The sequence below is a fragment of the Chelonia mydas genome, chromosome 5 (genome assembly GCF_015237465.2).
Source record: "Chelonia mydas isolate rCheMyd1 chromosome 5, rCheMyd1.pri.v2, whole genome shotgun sequence".
In the NCBI taxonomy this organism is placed as follows: Eukaryota; Metazoa; Chordata; order Testudines; family Cheloniidae; genus Chelonia; species Chelonia mydas.
In genome coordinates this window covers 100,537,074-100,549,119 of record NC_051245.2, presented here as the reverse complement: position 1 = coordinate 100,549,119, position 12,046 = coordinate 100,537,074, and the positions used below count along the sequence as shown (strand labels likewise).

At 43.5% G+C, this 12,046-nt stretch overlaps 1 protein-coding gene and 1 pseudogene across 3 annotated transcripts in view; one reads left to right on the top strand and one right to left on the bottom strand.

The window, feature by feature from the left end:
• JAK2 (Janus kinase 2) overlaps positions 1 to 12,046 on the bottom strand; it is a 156,353-nt gene that overhangs the window by 45,925 nt on the left and 98,382 nt on the right. For all 3 annotated transcript variants that reach the window (XM_027827858.3, XM_043546956.1, XM_043546955.1), the window contains 3 exons: positions 5,045 to 5,202; positions 2,016 to 2,127; positions 446 to 632 (listed from right to left, as the gene is read on the bottom strand). In XM_027827858.3, the coding sequence (XP_027683659.2) occupies positions 446 to 632; positions 2,016 to 2,127; positions 5,045 to 5,202 (457 nt within the window). The remainder of the gene's footprint in view (positions 1 to 445; positions 633 to 2,015; positions 2,128 to 5,044; positions 5,203 to 12,046) is intronic.
• On the top strand, positions 2,334 to 2,808 carry LOC102932607 (annotated as a pseudogene).

The following is a 12,046-nucleotide window of genomic DNA, read 5'->3' as shown; positions in this document are numbered from 1 at the left end:
TCTCCTGATTATTAAAGTTTCTGAAGCACTCTTATTTTTGACAAGTACAGCATTACATTGCTGAAAACATTCCACTTTTCATGGTACATCATGTGCATTTTAGAGTAAGAAATGGCAAATTTAGCATCTTTCGTGATACAAACCTGTAGCTAAACACATGAGAAATGCTGTTAAATGTGACCTTTCAATCATTAAGAGGTCAGTTTCACTTTCAGTCAGGACAGTTGCAAGCTGGGATGGTCATGCTTTGTGGAAGGGGATCACAGCACTGTGAGTAACTTCTTACAAACCAAGGCAAACCCAAGCTGACACTAGCACTGAAATCTCAATGACTAAGGAGATGAAAATGTCTGTCAGGCAAATATATTGATCTGCTAATTTCTCTTTCAAAAATATCAATTAACCCGAAAATAATTAGACATGTTTGTGTTTACAAGTTTTTTACCTTTTGGTTTTGGAGGGCAGCATTTGGTAAACTGGAAAATGATGTTGTCTGAACGGACTGTTTCTGTCTGATAGCAATTCAACAGATCCTTAAGGTTACCAAAACTTCTCTTCGTTCCACTAAGATTATACTCTCCAGTCTCATTTTTTGTTATTAAGCAGTGCTTATACTCAGCGACACCATCCCGCTGTAGAGATTTTTAATTAGAAAAGTAAGGACTGACACACACAATTTAAAAAGGTAAACAATTTATGTACACTCAATTTATTAAAGAGAAAAATTCTCAAACAACATGTTACTGTCATTTCATATTTTAATCCCAGTATCTAGTAAAATGAGAAGACACTGATAAGGCTAGTAAGGGACTATTTCTATCACTGCAAGTGTTGATTAGTATTTTGACATTAGCTATCGGGACTGCAACCAAGAGATTTAAAAACAAACAGAATGAATGGACCCAGTTATAAGTGAGTCCTTCATTGCTACTAACATAAGCTACCTCATGCAACAAAAGAGATGAGGTGGAAATGTAATGTTGCAAGAAGTCTCACATCTTGAGTGCTCAAACAGAAAACTTATTAGCAATGGTGAAATGTATTTTGTAGTGCTGTGCACTGATGCAGGTATGGTTCTTATGACAGGCACCTTACAAAAACCTAGGCTAGATTCCTATTTTTGTTGTCTACAGCATAGTTCAAACTCCAAGCTGAAACTTGGCACACAATCTCAACACAAGTTTCTTTCAGACAAACTTTCAAAAGGTCCAGTTGTCCATTTCTAATTTATAGAAACTCCTATACCGCTGTCACATGCCCTTTCTTTACAACCCTGTGGAAAACATACCAATGACCACCAAATCTCAGCAGCTCTCTAATTGTTTGCTTAGAAAAACCAAAGCAAGAAATGATACAAACTTGCTCTGAATGGTGGACGATCTTACCAGATCAGCTAAAAGAAACTCTCTTTCACATGCAGATTTCCTTTCTGAAAGCGAAGTCTAAATATGCACAGTGAATGAGCAGTACAATTCTACAAAACATTTTTTTCTCCACTGATTGTATTGCTCTGATTTGGCAAAGATTCCTATGTTTCTAACACAGTAGTTGATACTTTTCCATCTATGCACCAGCACTGTTGTGGTGTCATCTGTTGAAACAGGCACAGTTTTGAAGATATGTGTTACAGTAGCTAACTAACTGCTGCAAGCCAGTATGAAAGCTCACACACTATTTTTTGGTATACCTCACCAAAGGAGAAGCTACTGTTTTTTTTATATTTTTGAAATTTTGGTAGAAGAGGCCAATGTACTGATAATTTTGTGATTTAAAAAGATATTTTCATATAAACCAAAACAAACCAGATAATTATACAGTAACAAATAGCATGTAAATAAAAAAGCATTGTGAACAGCAATGACATTAATGAATAGAAGAATACAGAGCTCACGTAACAGAAGATACAAACTCAACGATCTACTGTATGTAAATGAAAAAAAAAAAAGAAAAAGAAGCAGTGCTTTCTGCTTCAGTGCAATACAGGCTACCGTTACTGCTCAGTGCAGTACACTGACCTCTATGGCAAAGGTGAGGAAGTATTTCTTAAAATCTTTTGGACTGCAACGAAGAACATAGTAGCCAGTCTGATTGCCTGCTTTCCTCAGCTTATTAGTAGCAAAGTCCATGCTATAATAAAAAGAAAAAATGCTAACGGCTGTACAATTTCAGAAAGCGAAAACAGCAGAGATTTTGAGCAATGACACCATTATTAGAAGGCATTAATTATGTCCACAGTGTGTTGGGTACCTAACAGAAGGACTGTATCTATCTATGTGCTATGGCACTTGCTTTTTAAAACACCAGGGTTTTGTTCTGTTAGCAAGAGCACTATATGCAGGTAAGGAAACATGCCTATCGACCACAAGATGTCCAAGCGAGGACGTGGTGGTTCGTCCGGTGCGAAATTCCGTATTTCCCTCGGTCTTCCCGTGGGAGCTGTGATTAATTGTTCAGACAACACAGGTGCCAAGAACCTGTACATCATCTCTGTGAAGGGGATTAAGGGGCACCTGAACAGGCTGCCAGCTGCTGGCGTAGGCGACATGGTCATGGTTACTGTCAAGAAGGGCAAGCCTGAGCTCAGGAAGAAGGTGCACCCAGCAGTGGTAATTCAGCAGCGGAAATCATACCGGAGAAAAGACGGGGTGTTCCTCTAATTTTGAAGACAACATGGGAGTGATAGTAAATAACAAAGGGGAAACGAAAGGCTCAGCAATCACAGGCCCCGTGGCTAAGGAAAGCGCAGATCTGTGGCCCAGGATAGCCTCCAATGCTGGCAGCATCGCATAAACCTGCGCCATCCTCGTTGTAAACATAACATAAAAGTGGTTGCACAAAAAAAAAAAAAAGGGCAAGCAGCTCATAGGAGAAAGAAAAACTGGTTAAAAAAAAAAGTACTGAATCATCTACCACTGGAAACTGATTTTTCCTAGGAAATAAAGTAACCATATAGCATCTTTGCTATGGATTATCTAACTGTCCATGTCTTGTTCGAGAGATTATGACTAAGGCTAAGATTTTGTCATAGAGGTCACAGATTCCGTGACTTCCAGAGACCTCCGTGACTTGTGCCTGTGGCGGCTGGGAACCGTGGGGGCCCCGAGCTCCCAGCCACAGCAGGTGGCAGGGGTGCCCCACAGCTCCCGGCTGCTGTGGGCAGCAAGGCCCCCGGGAGCTCCCAGCTGCTGCGGCCATGGGGGTGCCCTGGAGCTCAGAGCCACGTGGGGTGGGGCGACTCCACAGCTCCAAGAGGGGGCCTTCCAGCTCCCCATTTTGTCATGCATATTTTTAGTAGCCATCACGGATAGGTCATGGGCTTCCGTGAATTTTTCTTTATTCCGTGACCTGTCAGTGACAAAATATTAGCCTTAGTTATGAATGGCATTGCTTGAGAAGGTCTAAGCCTAGCACATAATTCAATGCAGTCCTAAAGCTAACTTTAACATCTGACTCTATTGTTTAAATTTGCAAGTTTCCGTCCCTATGCCCAAAAAGTAAACAGAAGGAGCTTAATTTATTAGGACAGGTTTCACCCATGTCTTTTGGAAGATGTAGATCACTCCCTCTCTTCCCCTCATGTTAATGACAAATTTACAGAAATATGCCTGATTTACTAGGTGGCAGACTAATTTTTTATGATTTAAATATGTATACCAAGTACACTGGTTCTCTTGTTTAAACTATGGGGAAAAAAATTAAATGCAGTACATTCTGCTTACTTACATTCTGGTTGCCCATATCCTGAGCTCAAACAATAACAATACTGTATGAAATGTTACAATCAATAGAGGTACCAAACTGTTTCTCTAAAGAACTGGAGAAACTGAACTAAGAGACGACAGCTGTACAAAAAGCAATTTGTTAAATTTACTAGCTAGCAATTTTCTGTGTTCCCCTCACAGTGATTGAAGACACGGGTATCTGAATTTGCCTTTTTCCCCTTGCAACTTAGATTCTAGTTCTGCTAGATCTTTTAGTGAAAACATTATGAGAGCCTCCGTTTATGACATCATACACTGTTGCCATGGTAATGACTACAAGGTCCTAAATTCAGCATTATGTCTGTTGCATGACTGGGTTGGAGGAAAAAATGAACTCTGAGTGGAAGAAATATACTTTAAGTTCATCTGTATTCATTCTTATGATTTACAAAGAAAATTTCAAACATGAAACGTATCACAAAAGGTATCATTCTACCCTCACTCTGCAGGTTTTCCCAACAATCTCAACAGGAGTTTCATATGCAGATAGAGGGGTAGTATATAGTGAAACAGTATTACAAAACTTGACGCCCCTCATTAGAAAAGGAGTGCACCTTCCCTTACAAAGTCTACTCCTGGGGGAATTCTGTGTCAAAAAATTAAAAATTCTACACACAGTATTTTAAATATCTGCAAAATTCTGAAAATTTTATCTGTCAAAATAACACTACATAAACATGCCTGTTTCAATTATTTTGGTAATTTATTTCAAAATACCTGTCAGCAAGTATGTCTATAACAATACAGACACACCCAAAAATTCCCCCAGGAGTAGAGAGTTAAAAGAAATCCCTGTGACAACCCAGTTCCTGTTTCGCTGCCTCCCCTCCCCAGAGCCCAGCCAGGGGACCAGCCACCCACAACCTCTCCCCCCAAGTCCAGCCACGGCGCCCCCTGTAGCCAATACACCCTCTCCCTCCCTCCCACAGTGTCTTCTATGTGTGAGCTTGGCACTGCTGGATCCAGCTGCCCCAAGTAGCGGCCAGCAACACTGCAGCCAATTTTTGGGGGGGAGGGGAAGGGGAATTTTGTGCAAAAACATTAATTTCTGCAAAAATCTGCATTGCACAGTGGCGCAGAATTCCCCCAGCAGCAAGAGTCAAAGGGAAACCACCCCCCCCACATGTTTTGCCAAAGGAAAATTTGAAAAAAACCACCCACCAAAAACCTATTTTTTCTATAAATATACATTCCAGTAAGTATGCTTATGTTTCACCCTTGTTGAAGCTCATCTTTCAAGACTCAATAAAAGTGCCTTTTCATAATATAAGAGCACTACTTACGAAATTGGTCCATGGCAGTTGCTCTGGATATTTTCAAGCACTGTTGGTGGTGCTACTTCTTTACAGAGGTAATGGTGAGCGTCTGCAGTTAATCTATAATATCCATCAATTAACGATACAAAAGAGAGAGCTTCTCTTAATGAATGAAATTCAGCCTCCTGTAAAAGTTGGGAAGAAAAAAAGAGCGAGAGAATGAGGTTAATTTATAATAAACACCACAATCCTCAGATAGGTATGGTAACAGTATATATAAAAAATACCTCTCACACACACACACACGCATAGTATAGACAGTCCCTGATAGTGGAACCCTTATTCATATTGATAAGCACTTACATGAGTAATTGACTTCCATCGGAATAACTGGGTATGTGCTCAAAAATGGGTGAAATTCATTCTGAGTATTTGGCTCTATGGAGATGGGGTACATTCCCCAAACCAGGGCATAACTAAACTAGCAAAAGGATAAAAAAAAAATCACCATCTATTAAAGGGTACCAGGGCACCATTATGTATTCAGCTGCATTCTTTATTTCTGCATTTTGAGCCACCAGATTGTGTTGGGGTTTTGTTTTTGTTTTTTAGTAAGAGGAAAATGAGATAAACAAAAGGTTTCTTCCAATCTTTTCTTTCCATAATTTGCAGGCCCCCTGATCTTGAAAGGCCTACTACTATAACTTTCTACTTGTTTGTCTACCACAATACTAGTTACTTATGATTTATAGTATTACTTTTTAATACCAACTGTCTGAGGCATGTATTATTCTTAACAGTGTTCTCATCACTAGCAACGCATACATCAACTGAAAGGACAACATTCCTGCAGTAAGTCCTACATTTGGATGCATCGGTTTTTAAAACAATGTGTATGTGTGAGCTGGATGCCATGGGCCTGATTCACCACATTATGTGCCAATGCATATCTACTGCCACATCAGCCTCAGTGGCTCTCCCTGTGGCATGTGGGTGAGGGGCGAAGACTGGAGTAAATCAGTCCTTCTCTCGGATGTTGATAATTCTTAACAGTAGTTTATTTACAATTCTCACAAGGTATATGCCTCAGTGGTTCTCTTAAGCAAAACCACCACAAACTCACACTCGCTCTTCCTTGCTTCCACCGGAGCAGTGATGCTTATTGTGCTAGCTCCTGGTCACCTCCACATCTCCAAAAATAGTAAACTCAATATTTCCCCTATAGAGAAGAAAACAGCTCTCCCCCTTGGAGAAACTTTTTCTCTCTGCTGCCTCCAACCCTTCTGCAGTTTGTGTATTGTTCCTTGATCCTCCCTCCCCTCTCACTCCCCAGAAGAGGTTTTTAAAGGTCATTGACAGCCCTTAACCTAAAGTAACCCCTTTTCAGCTCCTAGGAAAGAGGACTTTAACCATTCTAAGGCTGATATACCTGCCTTCAACCTGCCATGCCTGTGAGGCTACAGGTTGGCCTTTATGTTGTGTATCTCTTGGACTGGCTGACTGTTTTCGACAAGGGTCAGATACTAGTTCTCCGCTTAGAGGATCATACATACAAAGTTAAATACACCGTGCATATTGTGTTTCAGTTTCTGGATTTAGGGCCTATAAGTGAGAAACGAGAAGCTCTACTTACAAAAAGTCCTGCATCAAACACTAGACGTCCTAAAGACCAAAATCTGGGACCCATGTTAGCAACGACAAAGGCGATTCTAAGAGACTTCTATAGGCCTTTTAATACAAAACTGGCGCAGGTTCTTTTTGAAAATGCTTTTTTATGGAAAAGGACCACCCTCCGAGAGTGGTCAGGTCTGACTTTGTCACATATGCCCCCCAGCTCAACACTACGGGGTTGGGCTGCATGCCTGATTCCTGCCCTATGCTGCACTTTGAAGCAGAAGGGTTGTAGTGACAGAAACTATCTTGTTAGTCTTGCAATTTTTCTTTGTTCTGGTGCATTCATTTCAGGGGAGCATGGCCTGTAACATGCGTAAAACCTCCATCCAAGCAGATAATACGGGGGGATTTCCACGGCCCATTTTACCATGAGGCATTCCTTCTCCACTATGGTATACTTCTGTTCTCTAGGGAGAAGTCTTCTATTGAGACAAAACTGGGTGGTCTTCCTCTGCAACCATGAGAGAAACTATAGCTCCTAACCCTACTTTGGAGGCATCTGTTTGTAGTACAAACTCCTTCTGGAAGTCTGGGGCTACTAGCACTGGACTGCTGCAGACGACTGTTCTCAGATCCACAGAAGCTTCTTTGGCTGCAGTGGTCCATTTTACCACGTCTGGACTGCTGGCCTTTATGAAATCTGTTAAAGAGTATGCCCTAGTGGTGAAGTGGGGAATGAATTGTCTGTAATACCCAACTATCCCCAGAAATGCTCTACCCTGTTTCTTCTTGATCACCCAAAACCCACTTTGTATTGCCTCTAACTTGTTCAACTGCGGTTTCACTACACCTCTCCCCATGATGTACCAGAGATATTTGGCTTCCGTTAGCCCTATTGCACATTTGGAGAGGTTAGCAGTGAGACCCACTTTCCTCGGAGTATCCAGTACTGTGTCTACTTTTTCTAAGTGCATCCCCCAGTCTTGGCTGTGTATGATCACATCATCCAAGTAAGTAGCTGCATACCTGGCACGTGGACATAATAGCTATCAGTAAGTCACTGGAAGCTTACTGGAGCCCCTTGTAATCCAAAATGGAGGGTAATGTACTGCTATAAGCCCTGTGGCATAGAAAAGGTGGCCTCTTCTCCTTGGCCACCTCTGCCAGAGGGATTTGCCCATACCTTTTGGTCAGGTCAAGGGTAGACAAGAATCTTGCTTTTCCCACCTGGTCAATTAGCTGATCTATCTGAGGTATGGGGTAGGCATTGAACTGGGACATCTCATTTAATTTTCAAAAGTCACTGAAGAACCACCGGTACCATCAGGTTTAGGAACCAGAACAGTTAGGCTAGACCATTGACTATGGGACGCTCAGCGATTCCCAACTCCAGCATCCTCTTCATTTCTGTATTGATCTCTTTCCTTTTAGCCTCAAGGATCCAGTATGGTTTAACTTTCTCATTTATTTCTGCATCTGGGACGATGAGCTTCCATGGTTTTGCCTGGCTTCTCCGGGAATACATTATGGTTTCACTCTATCACATTGATGACCTCTGTCTTGCTAGGGCTCTAACAGGTTAATGTGGTAGATCTGTTCCTACTTTCAGAGATCGGGTTGTCAAATCTTATAATTAACCTCTGCAATCAACCTCTGCATATAGCCTCTGCCATCTGACCAAGGGCTTGTTTTCTGCTGGGGTCCCATCACCGTTACCCAGTCCCGAGCCTCGAATTTCAGAATGCTTGCTTGTCGATTATAACAGGCCTGTTGGGCCGCTTGTGCTTTTTCTATATGTTCTCACACTACTGGGGTGACTTGGGTTATTCTGTCCTGCATGTGCGTCACATGTTCAGTGATGCTCGTTTCTTAGTGAGGCTGTTCCTCCCAGTGCTCCTTGGCAACATCCAGTATGCCGTGGGGTGGCAACGACTTGGCAACTTGAAGGGGGGAAATCCCTGTGGAAGGTTGAGGAACCTCCATTATAACAAGTTTCCAGTAGAGTAGCAAGGTATCCCAATTTTTCCAATCTCAACTCACTGTTTTCCGTATCATGCTCTTCAGTGTTCTGCTGAAGCATTTGACCAGGCCATTCGTTTGTGGTAGTCGACTAAGGTTTGTAGGAAGCAGTACCTGAAGCATGTAAAGCAGCGCACACAAGTCCTTCATCAACTCTGCCATGAAAGGAGTCCCTTTATCTATCAGAATCTCCTTGAGTACTCCTCTCTGAGAGAATACTTGGATTAGCTATCATCTTGGACACTGCTTCCCAGGGGTATGGCTTCTGGATACCAGGCAGCAAAGTCCAGCACAACGAGCACACTCTGATGACCTTGGGCTGATTTCTCCAGCAGGTCTATCAGGGCCATCACTGTACTTTCAAACGGGACTTAGATAACTGGTAGGGGCACTGAAGGGGCCTTTAATTGAGGTTTGGGGCTGTGCAATTGGCATTCAGGGCAGGAAGCATAATAGCGTCAAACCTCCATATAGATTCTTGGCCAAAAGAACCTTCAAAGGATTCTATCTAGTGTTTCATTCACTGCCAAATGTTCCCCGAACAAATGACAATGGGCTATGTCGAATAATGCCTGTGTCCTTGGAGTACTAGGAACTGTTTCAGTTCTTGCTCCTGTAGTTACAGTATTCTGTACAATAGGTCCTTTTTTAAATCACAAAGTAAGGCCCTGGACCTTTGGTTTTCCCCTCTGCTCGTACCCCATTGACCTAGACTTTACTACTTTTCTATTATTCTGATATAGGAGATCAAGCATCTGAAATGTCCAAATTCAGTTTTATCCTGAGGGCTGGTCTCTGTGGAACCGGCCTCAACCTCAGGTTCAGTAACTGAGTTGTCTCCCTGCCTGTTGGATGAGACGGCTTACCAGAAGCACCACCTTCTGATTCTGGGCCAACATCTTGGCCTCCAGTCTTCAGTCTGCCCATCTTTCTTGCGTAGTCTTCTGGGACTTTGAAAACAAGTCCGGGGCTAATTTACAGAAGATGGGAGGCGGGCTATTTACTGGAGTCATGATATCAGACATGGAGTTATTAGTTTCCCCCAATCCTTTCACTGGGAGTAGATTTCCGAACCCTGGGAAATCTTGTCTTATGAGCACAGGGTATGGAAGTTTAGAGATTACAGCCGCCACCAGCCTTGTTGTGCTTCCCCGAACCTCTATTTGTACAGGAATGGCCATTTCATAATTAACTTTCCCATGCATGCAGGTTATTCCCCTGCATTTCAGACAGTTCATTCTACCCCACCAGTTTCCCAGAGACCAGTGTGACTTCACTTCCGGAGTCTATTAAAGCAATGGTCTCTGCACCATTCAACCTGAACGGCCACATATCTATGTGGAGTTAAAGCCATTCCTGCAGGATTGATTAAGCACAGTCTCTCACTGTTCCACCAAGTTGCACTGCATGGGCTCCTCACTGTTAGGACATTGAGCTGCTCTATGTTCTAGCTCCCCCACAAGCATAACATTTATACATAGCCCTTGATATCTCCCAATTCTACGGGATATTAGGCCTTACCCCATGGCCTTCTCTCCCCGGTTCCCCAAGACCCTTCCCAGCCTCAGGTCGCACTTCAGCATCCCTCCTTCCCCATATAGTCGTTCCCCAAACTATCAGAGGTACAGGCCTTTGGGACTGGGACTGCCCTTTGGGTCTGGTACATCTCTTCTCTGGCAGTCCTAGAAAGCTCTCTGGCCATTAAGTGTCTCTCTATGAAGGCAACCAAATTGTCGTCGTCGGAAGGGTCATTTTGGTCAACCCACCTTCACAGGCAGTAATCCTTTCAGGAATCTGTCCAAAACCAGGCGTTCTATGATCTTTTCCATACTGTTGATCTCAGGATGCAGCCACTTCTGTGTCAGATGGATCAAGCTGAACAGTTGTGATCTTGGTGCTTTGTTATCCTGGAACCTCCACTTGTGGAATCCTTGGGGCTTTATAGCTGTAGTCACTCTGGATCCTGCCAGAATCTCAGTTTTCAATGGGGCACAGTCTTTGACAGTTTCCGCTGCCATACCGTGGCAGGCCTTCTGAGCCTTTCCACTCAGGAAGGGAGCAAGGATACCAACCCACTGGTCTTGAGGCAAGGCCTCACATAGGTCTGTTCTTTCAAACATGAGAAGATAAACCTCAACGTCTCTCTTTGTCATCATCTTTTGTAGGTAACCACTAGCCTTTAAGATAGAGCTCCATCCTGGCCACCTCCTAGAGTAGTCAGGGCCTTCAGCTGTCTGTCTACTTCCTGTAGGGTGCCTTGGTCTTGTATCACCTGATTCATCCGCAGTTGGTTAGTCTCTTGTTCTATTTGTATCAATTCCTGCTGAGCAGCCATCTGTACTCTGGTAGCCTCCTGTTGTGGTGCAGTGGCCTGCACCAGCATCCTTACCACATCGTCCAATCTCAGGAATGATTCATCTTGCCTCCAGGAGAGTCCGCTGTATGTGATCCCACCCCTAAAACCATATGTGGCAACACACCTCTATCATCACATCAGCCTCAGCGGTTATGGCGTGGACTGCACCCTCAGCAAGTTTGCAGATGACACTAAACTGGGGGGAGCGGTAGATACGCTGGAGGGTAGGGATAGGATACAGAGGGACCTAGACAAATTAAAGGATTTTGCCAAAAGAAATCTGATGAGGTTCAACAAGGACAAGTGCAGAGTCCTGCACTTAGGACAGAAGAATCCCATGCACTGCTATGGACTAGGGACCGAATGGCTAGGCAGCAGTTCTGCCGAAAAGGACCTGGGGGTTACAGTGGATGAGAAGCTGGATATGAGTCAACAGAGTGCCCTTCTTGCCAAGAAGGCTAATGGCATTTTGGGCTGTATAAGTAGGGGCATTGCCAGCAGATCGAGGGACGTGATCGTTCCCCTCTATTCGACATTGGTGAGACCTCATCTGGAGTACTGTGTCCAGTTTTGGGCCCCACACTACAAGAAGGATGTGGAAAAATTGGAAAGCGTCCAGCGGAGGGCAACAAAAATGATTAGGGGACTGAAACACGTGACTTATGAGGAGAGGCTGAGGGAACTGGGATTGTTTAGTCTGCAGAAGAGAAGAGTGAGGGGGGATTTGATAGCTGCTTTCAACTACCTGAAAGGGGGTTCCAAAGAGGATGGATCTAGACTTTTCTCAGTGGTAGCAGATGACAGAACAAAGAGTAATGGTCTCAAGTTGCAGTGGGGGAGGTTTTGGTTGGATATTAGGCAAAACTTTTTCACTGGGAGGGTGGTGAAGCACTGGAATGGGTTACCCAGGGAGGTGGTGGAATCTCCTTCCTTTGAGGTTTTTAAGGTCAGGCTTGACAAAGCCCTGGCTGGGATGATTTAGTTGGGGATTGGTCCTGCTTTGAGCAGGGGGTTGGACTAGATGATCTCATGAAGTCCCT